The 19,315-nt window shown below is 42.8% G+C and overlaps 1 protein-coding gene across 4 annotated transcripts in view; it reads right to left on the reverse strand.

The window, feature by feature from the left end:
• Positions 1-19,315, reverse strand: part of DEPDC5 (DEP domain containing 5, GATOR1 subcomplex subunit) — a 69,279-nt gene that overhangs the window by 21,020 nt on the left and 28,944 nt on the right. The window contains exons 25-32 of one of the 4 annotated variants that reach the window (XM_060250105.1): positions 17,771-17,927; positions 15,840-16,000; positions 14,364-14,481; positions 13,914-14,081; positions 9,349-9,568; positions 8,535-8,668; positions 6,596-6,698; positions 3,295-3,357 (exon numbers count right to left, since the gene is read on the reverse strand). In XM_060250105.1, coding sequence (XP_060106088.1) covers positions 3,295-3,357; positions 6,596-6,698; positions 8,535-8,668; positions 9,349-9,568; positions 13,914-14,081; positions 14,364-14,481; positions 15,840-16,000; positions 17,771-17,927 — 1,124 coding nt within the window. Of the gene's footprint in view, positions 1-3,294; positions 3,358-6,595; positions 6,699-8,534; positions 8,669-9,348; positions 9,569-13,913; positions 14,082-14,363; positions 14,482-15,839; positions 16,001-17,770; positions 17,955-19,315 lie in introns of all 4 variants that reach the window. The other 3 variants (XM_060250104.1, XM_060250108.1, XM_060250107.1) reach the window with 3 other exon arrangements.

The following is a 19,315-nucleotide window of genomic DNA, read 5'->3' on the forward strand; positions in this document are numbered from 1 at the left end:
TCTGGTCAACACACCTTAAAAAAGATATTATAACATTGGGAAAAGTGCAGAAAAGGGGAACTAGAATGATTAAAGGGTTTGAACACTTTCCCTGTTAAGAAAGGTTAAAGCACTTGGGGCACTTTAGCTCAGAGAAATGATGACTGAAAGGTGACATGATAAAGGTTTATAAAATTATACATGGGATAGAGAAGGTAGAGAAAGAAGTACTTTTCTCCGTTTCTCACAATACAAGAACTTGTGGGCACTCAATGAAATTGCTGAGCAGTTGGATTAGAACAGATAAAACAAAGTACTTTGTCACCCAAAGTGTGATTAACACATGGAAGTCACTTCCACAGGAGGTGGAGGCAACTACAAACATAGATAGCTTCAAGAGGGGAATAGAGCATAAGGAGCAGAGGTCCATCAGTGGCTATTAGCCACAAGGTATAGATGGAACTCTGTCTGGGGCAAATGATGCTCTGTATTCTTGGTGCTTGGGGAGGCAGTGGGAATTGCCTTCTAGTATCCCGGCCCCACTGGTGGACCTCCTGATGGCACCTGGGTTTTTGGCCATTGTGTGACAGAGTGTTGGACTGGATGGGCCATTGGCTGGTCCAACATGGCTTCTCTTATGTTCTTAACATCTGTATGTGCCTCCTGGCCCAGTTGGTCCTTTGGGCTTGGTTGTTACCAGAATGCTAATGACACCCAGCTGTATCTGCTGATGGAAGGATGCATACCACCCCAAATATTTTGGCCAAAGGTCTGGAAGCCACGGCTGGTTGGTTGAAGTGGAATCAACTGAAGCTAAATCTATCAAAGATGGAATTTTGTGTGTGGGTTGTGGGATGACTGGGTCAGGGATCTAACTCCCAACTCCTGATGGGGCATTAATAATACCAACGCCAATGATCAAGAGTCTGGGTGTGATTTTGGATGCCTCGCTCTCAATAGAGTCCCAAATCACAAGTATTGCTACATCAGCATTTTTCCATCTTCAGCTGGTCAAGCAACTGGTCCCTTACCTCTCTTCCTATGACCTAGCTACAGTGATCCATGCAACAGCAACCTTTAGTGTAATTCATTTTATCCAGGGCTACCCATGAGAGTGACCTGGAAACTTCAGCTGATCCCAAATGCAGCAGCGCATGTCCTCACTGGGTCACCAGTAAGAGTCCATATTCAACCAGTGTTCTGCTAGCTGCACTGGCTTCCAGTTGACTACCAGTTCAAGTTCAAGGTTCCAGTTTTAACTTCTAAAGCCCTTTGCAGTCTGGGACCAACGTATCTGCAGGACTGTCTCTCTCAGTATGTCCCTCAAAGAGCTTTACACTCTAAGGACCAACACCTTTTGATGATCCCCTAGTCCAAAAGATATCTGCTTAGCCTCAATCAGAGCTGTGAGGTAGATGAGGCGGAGAGAGCTCTCAGAGAGCTGCTCTTGAGATAACAGCTCTGCTGAGAACTTGTAGCTGATCCAAAGTCATACCAGCAGCTGTATGTGGAGCAGTGGGGAATCAAACTTGGTTCTCTCACATTAGAGTCCGTGCAGTTAACCACTCCACCAAACTGGATTAACTGATTTATATAGGCTAAATGTTTATATGCATTGTTGTAAGCTGCCCTGAGCTTTGCTGTGCACGGGAGGGAGGGCTAGAAATCAAATCAATAAATAAAGGAAACATGCAGGCGAGTGCCATGATGCCAATAGGCAACCCAATGAGGATGACTGGTTCACACATTCCCTCAGGCAGAGGGACCAGAGTGCACTAAATACCCAGCATAGAACATTTCCACAGCTGAAGATAGGAGTGCTTTGAGGAGTGAGGTAGTGTATGTATGACTACATGTATGCACAAGCCATTTGTATTCCATCAAAGCCAAGCCTGGAAAAACTCCGACTACAAAGTTACAACAAATTATCTCTTTTGTTTAAGACACACACATTTTTCTTAAAGTTTTCAGGGAACCATTGACAATCTGACATAAACCTTCTCTTCCCCTTCCCGGCTCTGCCACTTGAGTGACATATTACAGAACGCTTTCCTCCCATATTGTGCAACATTCTGTAGTATACTCAGAAGTTGCAGCAGACGGAACAATAAAAAAAAGCCTTCTGAAAAGAACATGAGCCCCTAAAGCCTCCACATTAAAAAGAGACAGGTTGCAGTTGCCAGCTCCCATCCACCATCAGCAGCACATTATGTTAAAGCTTTGTGAGAGGAGGCACAGAGGAGAGAAGGAAGCAAGCCCAGCAGCAACAGCAGAGATAGGGCTGAGGGAAGGCAAGTCACCACAGCAAATCCTGCAACTGAAAAGAGTCTAGTACTGTTACCTTGAGCATCTGCAACCCAAATTCAGCATTGACTGACCTTGACTCATTTTAAATGTAAATTATTAATTCTTACAAGTATGCTTAGTTCCTAAAAGTATTTTGCTTTGTCATGTCAGCCATCTTTTAACTCTTAATTTGTGGGAAATTGCCTGTCTTCCCCCCACCCCCCGCCAGCTATAAGCTATTTCATGACAGTCAAAATATTATTAAAATTCTACATCATCTTCTTGCACAGAAAATCTTTCCGATACCTAAGCACTGGCACAAACTGTGTGGGTGGTTAAATCTATAAAATGATGATGATGAATGACCAGGGCTCGTCTGACAAGTGTGCTGTGGAATCTAGGGACACAACTAAACTGGTGGAAACTATACAGCTCACTGTACTCTCTTTGTCTGCCTGGTTTGGGACACAGCCCTTTCAAAACACAATCTGGGGCACAGTGTGAGCAAACACTACATTCCAGTAGTCTAATTTGGTCTAACCAAAGTTAAAGATACAAGAGATAATTGTAATAATCAAGTAAGTGCCCAAACCCTGCAAAATATCTGAATGACTCTGTATGTATTGGCCAGAACAACAGAAGGCAAAAGCAGGTTTCTTTCTTACTGTGCAACTGCATAAAATCCTGCCTGGCTATCTGTTTTTTCTGCAGGGCCAAAGATTTTTTTCTTTAAAAGATGGGAAGTAAATATTCATAAAATAGTCTACCTATATTGCCCAGTAATTAACTCACAATCAAACTCAGACCTCAGAAAGAAGTTTCAAACTTTCAAGCTCATTTTACAGCTTTGCCAGATATAAAACAAAGCTCCAGTGGCACTGTAATGACTAGCAATATTTTAGCATGCATTTGTCTGTGAGTCAAAGCTGATGTTACAACGAGGAAAACATTATGACAATTGTTTTAAGAATGTTTATAGAGAAAATTACAGAAGGGGGGAGGAAGACATACCCTGATCTAAAAACTGACCTGAGAGTGGAAGGTAGTTGCCGTACGTGGGCTCCGAACAAAATCCATAAAGAAGGTCCCATCCTGAAGGCATTGGAAGCAGCAGCGGCAGCAGGAACGAGAGGATAAAAGACACAAAGTTCTGCAGATCTGCTACCACAAGGAAGGAGGAAGGACACAAGATTCCCAAGACAGAGGTTTCTATTCAAACAAGACCCCCAGAATGCAAAGTGCCAGCATCGCCTGTCCTTCTGCTGGAGGGCCACAAATAGAAAGCTTAAGGTTGTACACCAAGAAAAGCACAATTAGGCAAGAGCAGCATGAGCAAAAGGACATTCTTTTCATCATGCCTCTTATTTTGTATCATTTATTCTCATTTGTTGGGCACAGAAAGGACAAGAACATTGCTCCATCGCCACTGAAAAGCCTTGTTGGCTGCCTCTCTCCAGCTTCAGGTATTTCAGTAGTTGTCTTCCACATGTTTGTATCTTAATTTATTTGGTTTCATTGTACTTTTAACATTATTGTAAACTGTCTCAGGAAGCCTAACGAGGTAGTAGGCAAAGTCCAACTATTTTTTAAAAGCAAATGTAGTTTCCATAGCTATAAGGGTTTGATTTTTTTTTAACTGAAAGCTGAGAATCTTGGGAAACTGTATTTGGTGCCCATTCCCACATTCTACATTTCCCACCCCCCCACCATGTTCCTAAGAATCACAGCCATGACTATAGAACACATCTCAGGCCAAGATCTACCAGGAGCAATGTGAAGCCCTTCATGTTAAGAAAACTGCATAGCAACAGAGAGCCCCGCAAAACACCAGCAAGAGTAACAGCCGTTCAAAGGCCAGAAAGCAGCTACAGGAGAAAGGGAGCAAAATGTTGCTAATATGTTCAAGCAGGCACAATGAGAATGAGATACACACTTCCCTTCCTGGGTTGTTGCATTGCTTTTGCTATGTTTAAGTGAGCAAACTGAAATAGGTCTACTCAGAATCCTTCTCTTGTCTATGCAGAGACATTTACTCATAAGGAAAGTGTTCTTAGGATTGCACTGTACTTGCCTTAGAAGGCTTCTCAACATATATGAAAATGCCTTACGCTGAGCCACACCATCGGTCCACTATTGATATGCAAAAGAAAGACTGTCCCTTTTGCTGTCTAATTGCTTGATGGGATAATGGAGCTTTCTGAGATTTTCATTTCCCTGAGTCATCACTTGTTCATCATACATCTAATTTCTTGCCTGGTGCAACACCAAAAAGTGATTAGCAACGTGTGTCCATTAAGTACAGAGCTGTGTAACATTAGTGGCTAAAACTGCACTAGGAAGTTCCCTGGTTCAAGTCTCTCATCTGCCACTCACTAGGTAGTGTGAGGCAAGTAACTGTTCTTACCTCAGCCCGAAGTCTGGTATGTTTAACCCCCTAGTACAATCTTATGGGTTGTTAGATTTATTGCTGAACTAATGTACACAACACACTTTTAAGCACTATACACAGATATTCTAATTAAAAGTATGCCATTACTATTGTATTTCAAGCTAGATAGGCTTCTGAGAAAATAACCTTTTATAGCATTCCATTCCTCACAGCTGGCAATATTATGTCATGGTAGGGGCCTGGAGATCTCTCACTTTTACAACTGATCTTCAGCTGAAGAAAATGGCTGCTTTGAAGGATAGACTCTATGGCATTGTACCATGTTGAGGTCCCTCCCCTCCCCAAACTCCGCCCTCTCTTGGATCCACCCCCAGAGACTCCTGGCATTTTTCAACACAGACCTGGCAATCCTATTGTGCCCCTCACCAGGATATTAAACTCCAGAGCAGTTGTGGGTTTCCCTCAGCATTAAAATTAGAACAGAATTTGAGTCCACTGGCACCTTTAAAACCAACAAATTTTAATTCTGGGTATAACCTTTTGTGGGCATGCACACTTCATCAGAAGCATACATGCACACAAAAGCTTATACCAAGAATTAAATTTTGTTAGTCTTAAATGTGCCACTGTATGCAAACTTTGTTCTATTGCTTCAGACCAACACGGTTACCCACTAAAAATTAATTAGTCTGCTGTTTTTAAAAGCCCTTACTACAGAAAGACATAGCTAATTATAGCCTAACATTAGGGTTTGTAGAATCTCAATGCACAGCAGCTCAATGCACTCAATGCACAGCAGCCAAGAAGGTCTGAGCACCTGCTCCGGCTGCAACGCCACTGAGGATGTTCTCCGCAGCTGAGAACGAAACGTCTGGAAGGAAAACTTTCTCCAGTAGAACACGGCACTTGATCCCGAAAGATTCTACAAACCCTAATGATTTTACCAGCCGTGAAAACCTGAAATCTTTGATATAGCCTAACAGTTAACCAGTTTTGTTCTTTCGTCCATAACACTTCCAATAGTCTTTGTTGGTGCCATCACATGAAAACTAGTGTGATATGTCCTGGGAGACCTGGGTTCAAAATTCCATAAAGCTTGCTAGTTGATCTTGGGCGAGCTGTTTTCTCCCTGGCTCAGAGGATTGTTTTGAGGATAAAATGAGGAAATGGAAACACGTATGTCATTAAGAGCTCCTTGAAGGAAGGCTGAGATAAAACGCATTAGACAGACAAATGCAACATATAATCTGTAGCCTGGTTATGGGCTTTTTGACCATCAGTTCTCTGGAATGAGTGCTCATTGAAGATAAAGAACAAAAGCACCTTCTGCCCTGATTCTTAGAAATATAGCTGTTTTGGGGAGCTTTTTGTTGCCTTGCTTGAGAGTAAAGGGGAATAATGGGCATCTTCTGCTGACAAGATGATGAACTGTAGTTGCAGATCCTTTTCTGTTTTTTAAATTTGTCATTCTGTACATTTTTTATGTTTGGAGGCTGCCTTGAGCCCCCATTTTTTCAGGAAGAAAGGTGGGGCACACAGTTTTTAAAGAAACCAATGCTGTATCAGCCTTTTTGATCAACCTGAATTGGGAAAACACTTAAGTGCCTGAGAACAGAAGATGACAGGAGCTGCTACGGTTACAATGAACAAGCCTCATGAAGGCTAAACTGTACTGCAAATATTTTTCTAAAAGCCCAGCATGATGGATCCTCATTTATAAACTACTGCTCTTCTTGTTTCATCAGGAACGATGCTGAATCTGAATGCCAATCACCCTGAAGTGTGGGCAGACAAAATGGACAACACACTGCCATGCCTGCTAGTGACAAGTTATGTCGGAAACATTCCACAATATTTATTTTATGGGCCCATGCTAGTCACATGCATCAGGCCAACTATCAGTACCTCCCTCCCTGTCTAAGTGGTCCAGTAGTTCTTTACCTTGCGTGGACTATCCACATAGGTGGGTGTAATGGCTACGCTGCCACTCTCTGATTGCTGGACACAGCCTTTTCCAGCCACTGCGGCCTGTTCACCCAGAGTCCTGGAAAACAAGGGACAGGCAGTGAGAACATAAAGACAATCCTCTTTCTGGATCAGAGCTTAACAAAATCCCTAATATTAACCTACAATCTGAGTCTGCTGCTAGCATGTGAATTCCAACTACTGAATGGTAAATGCGCAATATGAATAATAAATGAAATACACAAAGAATGGGTTCTTATATTGCTCTGGAGGGCAAACACGGAAACAGTACAGAATACACAGACTCCAGAACTTAACTGAGACAAATAAAGCCATTTATTAAAACACAACTATAAAAAAGAAAATATTACAAACAAAAACGAAGAATAAAAAGGAACTAGAAGTATAATGGATGGGTGAACTGAATACTCTGCAAACACAGAAAATGAAAAACAGGACAGAAGCAGCAAAAGAATAAATTCATATGGTTATATGCTAACTAAATATACAACACTGCAGCCTTTAGCTTCTTTTCAAATGCACTCCTGTCCATTCTAATCTAATAATAATAATAATTTAAACCGAAGCTCCCTAATAAATTATTTGACACCTAAAAAGGCAGTGTTACCTATCAGAAGTTCAGGATGACTTCCAAGGGTCTTCAGCCAAAGCTGGTTGGAAAGCTGAGATTGGAATTCAGATACTAGGAGCAGGGTACATGCACTTTTCTAGATTAAAAATGTAGCCCTTTTTACCTGAATGACCTTTAGAAGGTCCACACTAGGGATGGGTAGGAACTGAATTATGAACCAAAATTTGTCACGAACTATGCTTGGTTCATGGTTCAAAAACCTCAGTTTGTGCCATCCCATCCCACAAACCTCTCACAAAACTTTCAGGCAGCTTTGGGAGGTTCACATTGGCAGACATGCTGGTGCAGGTGGAAGAACTTGGAGAAGACTATGACTCTTAATGGATACTACAGACTGTTGCTATAAAAGAACCACCCTAGCACCTCTTCATTTACAGCCCAGAACAGCACTACTTTCTCATGGAAAAGTAATGCAATAAAAATATTAGGACCAATGTGGAAATGACATTTCCAACTTGCTAGGAAATGACGAGTGTAACATGGGCACAAGTTGTTGCTTGTGCCTCCTGCACATTTTTTTCTTCCTTTTCTTTGAAAGTTAACCCTGATGTAGTATTATTTTTATGCAAGTGTTTGCTATACTTAGTTTTTGCCAGAGTTGTAAACCTGCAAAACATGGCTAAAGGCTAGCTACAGTAAGTGTTGTCACAGACACTATGCCTTGGATCACACTGGCAGGGAAGAGGATAGAGCTGCAGAAATCTTGATTTGTTCTGGGTCCCTTAAGTCTGCACTCTGCACCAGTGCCATGCAGTCTGGCATCCACAGATTTGGCTGGTATATGTGGGGACTGTTGACTGGAGTCCACAATAGTAGGCAGAAAGTCCCATGTTCAACTGCTAATATCTCTAGTTAAAGGGCCACAGGCAGCAGGTTTGGAGGAAAGATCTTTCTCTGCCTGAGACTCTGCCGAGCTGCTACCATTTAGAGAAGATGATACTGAACTAGATGGCACAATGATTTGACGGTATAAGTCAGTGTCACATGTTCATATAACCTTGCTAACAATATCGTATGCTATATCGTGTACAATTCAAAAAAGCTTTCAAGACAGAAAGCAAATGGGTGTGGTCACAAAACGAGATTGCTAAAAAAAGAACAACTACATGTTTTCCCTCACAAGAATGCCATAATCAAGGAACATGGAACAGAGAATAGGAACTATCAAGGAGAAATCTCTGCAGAGTTCAGTTTTGTGGTTAAAAAAAGGGAGGGGATATGTTCCTCTAGACTGTCCTAATTTGGCTGATTGATCAGACTCACTTCTGACTAGCTTCCATTTCCAAGAGAGCTGAAAGGGCAGAGGTTCCTTTCTTGCCAACAGGAGGAGGTCCAGATGGTTCCAGTGAATGAGTGGAGAGTGGACCCACCATTTGTAAGCCTTTCACTGCATTTTTCTAAATGAAAAAGGAGAGGAGAGGGGGCAAAGTAATTAAATACTTAAGAAGCTAAATGTTCATCAGGAGACTATTATGGTGACTACATTTTATGACACACATAGTCTGGCCTAGCAAGGTCTCATTTATGTCAGGCCCAACCCTCGTAACAAATGAGTTCAACACCCCTGGTATATGGCTATTGTTCCTCCAATGAGATTGTTAGGCTATAAATAATTCCATGTACTCTCTGTTGTCGTAAATCAGGGCCATGTACACACTCCTCAGCTTCAGTAGCTGAACTTTATCATGTGGCTTAGGAGCATTCACTACTTCATTGTGGTTTTAAAGAAAGATTTCCAGAAGGCCTATGAATTCTTGTGTGCTATATTTGTGTTTGTGGTGTCAACTTCCTTTATGACTTCTATCCTTACATGCACAATTAAGGTGTTTTGAATAACCAGGAGTAAGTATACATGTTTTTATTCTAGCATAAGCTTTTACAGCATGGAGCCCATTCTATCAGATGCAAGTAGCCACAAGATGGAAATTGGACAGAGACATGCATAGTACACGTACATCTGTCAGAGAACCAGGATTGGGTGGGGCTCTTTGTCAAGTGTATGTCCAGTGGCAAATCTGAGTTTGACCGGCATAATGTGTGAAATGGCTTTGAAAATCACACCACGTTATTGGCTCACCCGGATCATCCTGTCTGATCGGTGACGCCTGCGAATACGGTTCAACCCCTCCACGAAGCGGATGAAGCCATCCAAAAGCTGCCATTCCTCCTCATCTGAGCGGGGCTTGCCACCATATACATCACAATGGGCTTCACCCTCTGTAATGCGCTTTGTGGCACTGACGCAGGCTGGCAATAGAAGGAAGCGGGTACGCCAGAATTTCAGCGATTCAATGAGACTGTACAGAGGAAAAACAGAAGGACTAAGAGAAAAAATATATCAAGCAGAACACTTTATACCCTATACAATTTTTATGAGCATCTAATGGCTAAACATGAGTTTCTCCTAAGGTATTCAAATGCAATAAAGGACAGTAAATCAACTGCAAACAGGTGAACGGCATGACTAGCTCACAGAACATTTTACTAACTTGCTGATCTAAAAGAAAAGCAAGAAGCCACTTCTGTGACTCTTCGGATTCTTGTTTACCATAGACAAGTGGGCTGTTGGCAAACAAAGAGACTAATAATCTCTCTACACGACTCTCTTTTCCTTTCTACGCAAGAGTTTCTTTCCAAGTTACTCACAACTTCCCAAGAATTCCACTATGATCCTGTTTGTACATGTATGGAAATTTTCACGCACCCCGGGGAGGAATATCACAGCCAGAACATTTGCAGAATCTTTTATCTAGAGATGAGACTGATCAAAATGGTAACATTAAAACTAAGAAGAAGACTGCAGATTTATACCCTGCCCTTCTCTCTGAATCAGAGACTCAGAGCAGCTTACAATCTTCTATATCTTCTCCCCTCACAATAGACACCCTGTGAGGTGGGTGGGGCTGAGAGGGCTCTCACAGCAGCTGCCCTTTCAAGGACAACTCCTGAGATGGCTATGGCTGACCCAAGGCCATTCCAGCAGCTGCAAGTGGAGGAGTGAGGAATCAAACTCGGTTCTCCCAGATAAGAGTCCGCACACTTAACCACTTCACCAAACTGGCTGAAGTACATGTTTGGTTTTTTAATGAGTTGGGTCCAGGTTCTCTGCAGCTCCACTGCAACTATGGAGAATAGCTTCTAAAAAACAAAGAGCCTGAGTGGGTCTGGAATGCTGCCATGGGGAAAGGAAAAGCTTCTCCCACCCCATTCCAAGCTGTTTTCCTGCATGGTAACACCACTGAGGAGGTTACCTGTTTTTGCTGCTCCCTGCGCCTGGAATACTTTACATGGAGCAGCAAAAGCAGGAAAATGACTCCTCCCCCGGCGTTGCTTTCCTGCAAGAGCCCTTCCTCCCCCTGTGATGGCATTCCAAGCCCATTTGGGCTCACCTTGTTTTTGTGTGTGTTTTTTTAAAGCCATTCCCTGTGGCTACTGTTTGGCTGAAGGAACCCAGAGCCAACTCATTAAAAACCTGAACATGTTATTTGGCCTGAAGAACATAACCCATACTAGAACCAACCAAAAGATGTGTAACAGTGTGTAAGCCTTTGAGTTACCCAAAACTCCTCCTTAGTTTATGTTGTAAAAAATAAATCACAAGGGATTGGGGGGAAAGTCCTCAGAACATGATATTAAGTTTTGTTTGCGCCTGCATTGCAGACTCAAAGGGTGATGATTTCAAGTTATACCAAATACTTCTGAGACCACAAGGCAACGAATCGATTACATTCTATAAACAAGACACATTAAGTACAACAAATGTCTCCAACATCTCACTAAATTAAGTATTATATAAATTGTGTTCATGGTTTTGGATTTTGCTTTCGGAACAAGCATGGCTGTAAACAAATTATCTCAACAATAATTTCAACAATAAAACAGGACTCTTACAGTTCCAGAAACATACCAATCTTCAATAAAAGAACTACAAAGCAACACTCTAGCACGAAACTGCTCAGTGACAGTGTATCCACAGGTTCATCTGTATTAGCCAGGCATTAAACTGAGCTGGCATCTTTCTTAACCGCTTTTCCTGATGCCTGACGAGTGTTTTTAGAAAGTGAGTGGGGCTAACTAGGGGCTCTTGCCTAGCAGGGCTCCTGATTGGCCACTGGAGATTTCACTGGCCGTACAAATTAAGATAACATTGTTTTGGTGTCAGCTGCCACCATGCTGTTGATTCTGTTCTCTCACTTTTAAAAATTACTCCTTGTTCTCTGCACTTGTGTTTCATCTGTCTGTGTGAGGGGGAGGGGGGACTCCATCTCCCATGGCAGCCATTTTGTGGTTGCGCCCACCACCCTGTGCCAGAATTCCAAAACTGCCTACAAGCTTGGAAATGTTGAGAACTGCTGAGGTAGACCATACCATCACTAATTACAGCTGCTGTGAACAGCTGGTGTGCTATCTTGTATACACTGAAGTTTTACACAGATATGCCTCAAATGACACTTCTTTCTTCTTATGACCTTTTAACCCACTGTTAAAAATTTATCCCTGTGTATGTGTGTGTACATGAGCCCACTATTCACTTCATTCATAAGGTTGAAGTAGTCTCTAGCCCACAAAAACTTATGCTTCAATAAATCTATTAGTGCTTACAGTGCCTCAAGACTCTTTCTACTTTTAAAGTTCCAGAAGCAACTTCAGTCAATTCCATCTCAACAATTAAGTGTACTGCAGTAAAGAAATATTTTTATATTGCTCTGGGACCTCATCCCATTCATCTGGAGAAAATCAATACAGGAGAAGAAGGCAAACCAAGTCATCAGAAAAAAATGACGGCAGCTCAGATCTGACAAGTTCATTTATATACGAGTCACACTCTCTCCAATCCTGATGAAATGGAGCTCTGGACTGCCTCTGTGTTCCTGCCCAGGAAATCTCTGCCCATAAAAACTCTGTGTGGCAAAAAACTTTCCAAACTTTGAATAATTCAATAATATTTCATAATTCTACGAATAATTAAAAACAAGTACATTCTCAAAGGCAAACATTTACTCAGGGTGTGTAGATAAACAGTCAGGTAGCTAGTCAGATAAAAATAATTAGAGAGTTTCTCAACTCAAATCTATTTGGAGTCTCATGTGGGTATCATTTCTCACTGAGATCAATCCATAAGGATACAATGTCCCACTGACTATAAACAAAAAGGGAGTGTCTCCATGTTGCGTAAAAATCTCAGTCTGTTCCTTAAGATTGAATCTGTAGAAAAACACTTCTCTCTCCTCCTCTTCTCAACGGGTTGGTCAACTATACTGAAATGCACTGTTTCGGGGCCACACAGAGCAAGCCAAGCTTTATCAAGAGCCATGTGGAACAATAGCCTTATCTCTTCAGCCAACAGTACATTGTCATCTTTGAAGAATGGCCAGAGGGAGTGGCAGGGCAGCAAGTCTGTTCCATTCCATACCCAGGAGAGAGGTGTGGAATAGAACGGGCTTGCTGCCCTGCCACTCCCTCTGGCCATTCTTCAAAGATGACAATGTGCCATCTGGCTGAAGAGATAAGGCTATCGGATCTTGATAAAGCTTGGGTTATTATGGGTGTCCCCAAAACGCACATTTAAGTATAGTTGACCAACGCGTTGAGAAGAGGAGGAGAGAGGAGTGTTTTTCAACGGATTCAATCTTATCTTAAGGAATGGACTGAGATTTCTGTGCAACACGGAGACACTCCCTTTTTGTTTACAGTCAGCGGGGTATTGTATCCTTATGGATTGATTTCAGTGAGAAATGATACTTACCCACATGGGACTCCAAATGGATTTGAGTTGAGAGTCTCTCTAATTCATTACTTTGGAACTTATCTGGCTAGCTACCTGTTTATCTACACACCTTGAGGAAATGTTGTTTGCCAATGTACTTGTTTTTAATTATTATTAGAATTATAAAATATCATTGAATTATTCGAAGTTTGGAAAGATTTTTGCCACACAGGTTTTTTGGGCACTGATTCTACTGTTGTATATACTTCAGGAAATCTCTGCAGCAAATAGCAGGCAGTAGAGAAGTAAAGCAAGATGGAAAAGGAACACCTGGTTTAACAGAATGCAGCAAGACCAATGTAAGATCTTCTCATTCTGCATGATTCATGATTTTGCCATGTTCATGAAAATACCAGTCCAGGAGCTTTCACTCTGCAGAGCATACCTGCCAAGCATGAACACAGTCCCTACTTATCTACACTTTCCCCAACATTTTGGATTTCACATTCTACTAATTCCACACCAACAGCTCATGAATTTATATTGCATTTCACGCATATCTCTGCAGACTGTTGTCTTAAAAGTATTACATCCCACACAAACTTTCTTTGATCCTCTTCCCCCAAATATTCTTCCCGTACTTGGAGATTGTAATTTCATACATTCAGGAAAGCAGATTCTTAGAACAAATGGATAAGCCTTAATTGAAGGCTGGAGTATGAGCAAAATCTCCGACGAGCTGTGCTTTGAGATTGCAGTTTAGCAAAAACTGTTATCAGCAGCATCACCAAACTCTACATTTTTTCCTCTGTGTTAGGTGGCTTTCCTACTGTTGTTCAAAAAGCCACAAGTTCCTCAACCATTTACTAACTAAGAGCTGGACAATCTGGAAAAACAATGGGGCATGGGACAGACACAACTGTGGCTCTGCCTACCTGAAATCCTCTGAACCTGCAGAGCAGATATACTGGTCCAAGTAATTCCACTTATATTCTTCCAGCCTCTCATGGGAGAACTCCACCCAGCAGGAGACAAATTCGGAGTCAGAGTGGGAAGGGCACAAACTGTAGGTGTAGTTGATCTGAGCAGATTCATAAGGATACCTGAAAAGATTGAAGGAAATTTCAGTAACTCTGGTACTTTTTAAAAGTAAAGTTGCTAGTCTATATGGGGTACTGGAGTTCCATTGTCTAAGGTCCCTACTTTCGCTGAATGTAAGAGAATGAGGCAGAACTCTTTTAAACCCAGATCACTCCTGCTCACTGATGGGCTGCTGCTGCTGCTTCTCTGTGGAATATAAAGTCAAGAATCCCATGGGAAGGAGGGTCCATTCACAAGTGTTTGGAGAGCAACCAGTCCACATGATGACTGGAATGGATACTCACTTTGGTAGATAGCGAGTGACAGTAATGATTTTGTCCTTCAGGATCACCTTATGGAAGGTCCGGCCCATGCTCAGCCAGTACTGATCTTCCTCCTCAGGCCGATTTCGTGACACAAGTCCTAGTTGCAGACCAGGGTGGGAAGGGGGAGTGGGGAGAGAGACAGAATACTCATCTTCTGAGTCTGCGTAACAGAACTCTGCTATATTTCCAGCCATTGAAGAATTTAAATCTTCCCCAAGCACCTTCTCTGAACTTGTTGGCAAGATCCTCAGTTTTTGCTAAACACCTTGAAACAAGTAGACTGTGGCATAACAGGTGGGTGACAGACAGATGGTCTGATCCATGGGAAATGAACCACCTGTCAGTCCTCCTGCATAAGCACCACTGAAACTAGTTTCAAAAGAGCACAGTCCCGACAATGCAAACTCCACCTCAGTATCGGGCTCCAAGATGTCTAAATTATAACCTGCCTGTGTGATAGCAGTCAGTACTTATCTCTAAAAGTTAGCCTGGTCTATGCATGCAGCAGCAGGAGGGAATGGACTATATCGTTCAGAGCAGCCCCGTAGGGGTTGGGGTGGGGGGCATTAATTAAATTCACACAGTAAGACAAGTATCACCCCTCACTCACTACCTGCCAGTGCTTGGAGGGAGAGAGGGAGCCCTCTCCTCTTCTTCTCTGCTGTTGTCTCTCTCCTCAGCCCGGCTGCACATCCAACTACACATTTCCCCTGTTCCTGCCCTGCTCCTCACAGTAAATGAGAGGCCAGCCTGGTCCTCTTCACCTTTAAAAAGCCATTCACAAGTAGTTCTTCTGAATGTGAAAACAATAGGTGAGCACTGTTCTTTCCTCCACATGCTCCCACCCAGCAGCGTTTTGTTTTCTACTAAGTTTTGCTGTGTGCACCCCAGCAGCCATGCCTGGCTAGGACTTCCAGCTCAACATGGTTTTCTTTTTTAATACTTTATAACTTAAAAAAAAAAAAAAAAAAAGGAAAATGCTTCCTGTCCTTTCCAAACCAAGATGGTTTTTAGCCCAGCTGCCCTCAGTGACATTGTATGCAGCTCAACAGGGCTGCTCTGGAGTAACTAGCCCCATAGCCAGCTCTCACAGAGCTCTCAGAAAGCAACTTGCTGGCTGACAGTGGAGCTTTGGGGACTCACCCCTAATCAATAGGGGGTGGAGCCCCTAAAGCCCCACCACTGGCTATGACCCTGCTACACAGAGTAAGCAGGGGATGCCATTTTTGAATGCATCTATATTTTAAAAAAGAAAACAGCAAGAAGAAATCTTGCTTTCACTTTTCAATGGCAGAAGAGTTCGTTTCAACCCATGGAGCATTCCAAAACATAACCCCTCATCCACAATCAGAAGTTCTGTAGTCCATCCTACCATTTTACTGTTCTGCACTAGTAGACTGAAGAATGTTCCTTTCTATACAGGGGAGAGAGAACTAGGAAGTCTAAGTGGCTCACCTCTGCTATACAAAGGGCTGCTGCTGAGAGGGGGCTGGACAGCTGCAGCTGGCTTCTGTGGTTTGCTTTGCACAATCAGTTGGTAACCTTGCATGAGACGCTGGCAGATGAATTCCTCAAACACCTGGTGGGCAGTCATCTGAACACCTTCCTCGTCCCTCCTGAGTGGAAGAGATTCATTACAGGGTACCAGGCAGTTCATCACCTTGTTCTTGCATTCAGTAATCTAAAAGGTGCTGCCATAAAATCTGGGTTGGGACAATTCTGAGGAGCACTTGCCATTAAGAACTGGACCTTAAGCTGCTATGATCTTATGTCTTGAACAAATCGGGAACCAAAATGCTTGTGAGCACCCCATGATTTTTTTTTCCGCAAGGGGCATTAAGTTGCAGCCAAGTTATGGTGATCCCACAGGGTTTCCAAGACCAGAGATGCTTAGGAGTGCTTATCCACTACCTGCCTCTTTGTAGCAACCCTGGACTTCCTTGGTGGATTCCCGTTCACATAACAACCAGGTACTAATCCTGCTTAGCTTCCATGATCTGATGAAACAGGGCTAGCCTGGGCCATCCAGGTCAGTCCTCTAAACAGACCTGCCAAGACAGGCACTAAAATTCCAGGCAGTGCCAAGCCAGCTGTCTGATGGCTACAGCACCAGCTCCCAACTTAGCTCACTACCTGTTCCAAAGATGGCTGGAACAGTCATCAAATCCACAGTCAATCCTGCAGGTGACCTAGAACACCATAAATGTTCAAATAGAAAACTGCAAACTAATACACTTAGATGAAATTTATATATCTTTTTATATGCAATTTTCAAAATATATAAGCATTAATAATAACTAGAGTTGTTGTCAGGTCTGACTCAGGAAATATCTGGGGACTTTGGGGGTGGAGCCAGGAGCAACACTGTGACAAGCACAATTGAACTGTGAGGAGTTCTAGCCATCACATTTAAAGAGACCATGCTCCTTTTAAGCATCTTCCTTTCATTGGAAATAATGGATAATTGGGGCACCTTTTGGGGAGGCTCACAGAATTGGAACCCCTGGTCCAGTCTTTTTGAAACTTGAGAGATTTGTTGAGGAGAGGCACCAGATGCTATGCTGAAAATCTGGTGCCTCTACCTCTAGTGCCCCTCCCCAGAGCCTCACAGTTCAATTCTCCATTATACCCTATGTAAACCAGTCTCCATAGGGTATAATGGAATGCCCAGTGGACATTCAACCCCTCCCTTTTGATAACCCTGAAGGAGGGGGGAGGGCCTCCAAACCAGGGGATCCCCTGCCCCCAACTGGGGACTGTGAAAACCAGCCTCCGAAGACAATAATAAACAACAATAAGCAAAATACTTCAATAAATATCTAAAGAGATTGTTTCAATAAATTTACAAAGACTATATAAAGGACCCGCAAACCCAAACCCGAGGTCACTCAAAACAAATAAATGTCCAGAAATTCTTGGCAAGGTGTTTTTGAGTGACCTTGGGTGTGGGCTTGTGGGTCCTTTATATATTATTCTTTGTAATATTTATTGAAACAAACTCTTTAGATATTTATTGAAGTATTTTGTTTATTGTTGTTTATTATTGTCTTCGGAAGCTTGTTTTCGTGGAGGTTTTCTTTACCTGTTTTTCTGCTCCATTATCCGCATAGCTGTTTGTTGGTTACCCAGCTGGGGAATGGCAACCCTACCAAGTAGTATCAAATACAAAACTATTGTAAAAAGTGAGCATGGACACTTTTTAAGGGCAGAAGAAACACACAGCTCTGCCTATGAGTGGATAGGGAATCATGGAGGAAATTCAACTGCCTGCTGCAGCACTTGCCACTTTCCAACTGCTAGAGACTTTAACTCTGATCTGGATGCCCTGAGAGGCAGTGCAGCTTTAATGTCATTGGCACACAGCCACAGAGCAAGGACACACATACCTGTCAAGATCAGCCTCAGGAAGTAGGTCATAACAACCTTCGGTGTAGTCATTCTGTAGACTTTGACGATCTGGGAAGTAATCGGTGGTGAGGGGGAGGCATGCTGGAGTGGTGAGAGACTTCCAGTCCACCCCGACTGTACAACAGAAGCCTGGCACTACAGGGGGAGCAGACAGTGTCAGAACTGCCTCGTTTCGTCATATGGTGGAAGGCAATCGGGGCATCAATGTGGGGGAAATATATCAGGAGCAAGAATCGGAAAGAGGGGGAAAAAAGAGGAAGAAGGTGCCACAGAAGCAAATGGGAGAGGCATGAAAAGATGCATGTTGGGTGGGTGGGGGGGGGGGGGATGAAAATCATCAAGGACAGGGAAGAGGGGAGGGAGAGAGGGAAAGAAAGACAGAGATTGTTAAACAATGCAGCGCCCATGCCAATTCATTCCCATCATGCAACTGGGACTCAAAAGTTAATAAATTGTCTGTTGATTATATACTCAAGCCAATACAGCTGCAGCAGAATTAACACCATTATTAAGCATACCAAGAAAAACAAAAACACAAGACAACACCAATATTTCAAGCCCAGACCAGAGAATTAAGACCGGCCTCCCCTCCTGGATGAGTGCCAGAGACACAAGGGAAGGGAGGAGAGACAACAAAAAGGACCACATTTGGCAGGAGGGCACAGTGGCAACAGAGAAAAGGAATAGGGACATTCTTCAAGATGTCAACAACAAAACAAAAATATAGAGCAGAGAAAGGCAGAAATGAACAGAGAAATTAACAGAAGTTCTTACCTGATGAACTTCTAATTCTTATGTTCATTTTCACTTGGGTTAGGCCCTGCTTTCTAAGACCAGGAGGCAGGGCAAAGCAACTTTGACTAGGAGGAGAAATTTCCCACAAGCTCCCAGACTTCAAGGAAGCCCATGAACTAAACCTGAGTCATAACTACATAATCCAAAAGGGGACACCCTGTAGAGATGAGACAGAGCTCTCCCACAACAAAGCAACCGACAAACTGAAATCATACTGAGAAAACAAGGATACTCTCAAGAATTGAACCAGAATGGCTGAATAAACTCCAGTCAAAGAGGAAATGATCAGAAAGTGAGGACTTAACTTTTCTCTACTTGTGAACAGACAGGAGAGTTTAAAAAAACCCCACTAAAACACAATATATCTCTGGATGGAAGAAGAAGAGGAGGAGGAAATTGGATTTATATCCTACCCTTCACTGCCCAAAGGAGACTCAGAGCAGTTTACAATCTCCTTTCCCTTTCCCACAACAAACACCCTGTGAGGTAGCTGGACCTGAGAGAGCTCTGATAAAGACTGCTCTTGAGAGGAACATCTCTGTGAGAACTTGTGACTCAAGGTCACATCAGCAGGTGCATGTGGAGGAGTGCGGAATCAAACTCAGTTATCCCAGATAAGAGTCCATGGACTTAACCACTACACCAAACTGGCTCTAGAAAAAGAACTCCCTGCTTGTGAAATCACCTGACACCTGTCAACCATTCTTGGTTTAAAGACCCTTCATCTA

The sequence above is a fragment of the Heteronotia binoei genome, chromosome 11 (assembly GCF_032191835.1).
Source record: "Heteronotia binoei isolate CCM8104 ecotype False Entrance Well chromosome 11, APGP_CSIRO_Hbin_v1, whole genome shotgun sequence".
In the NCBI taxonomy this organism is placed as follows: Eukaryota; Metazoa; Chordata; class Lepidosauria; order Squamata; family Gekkonidae; genus Heteronotia; species Heteronotia binoei.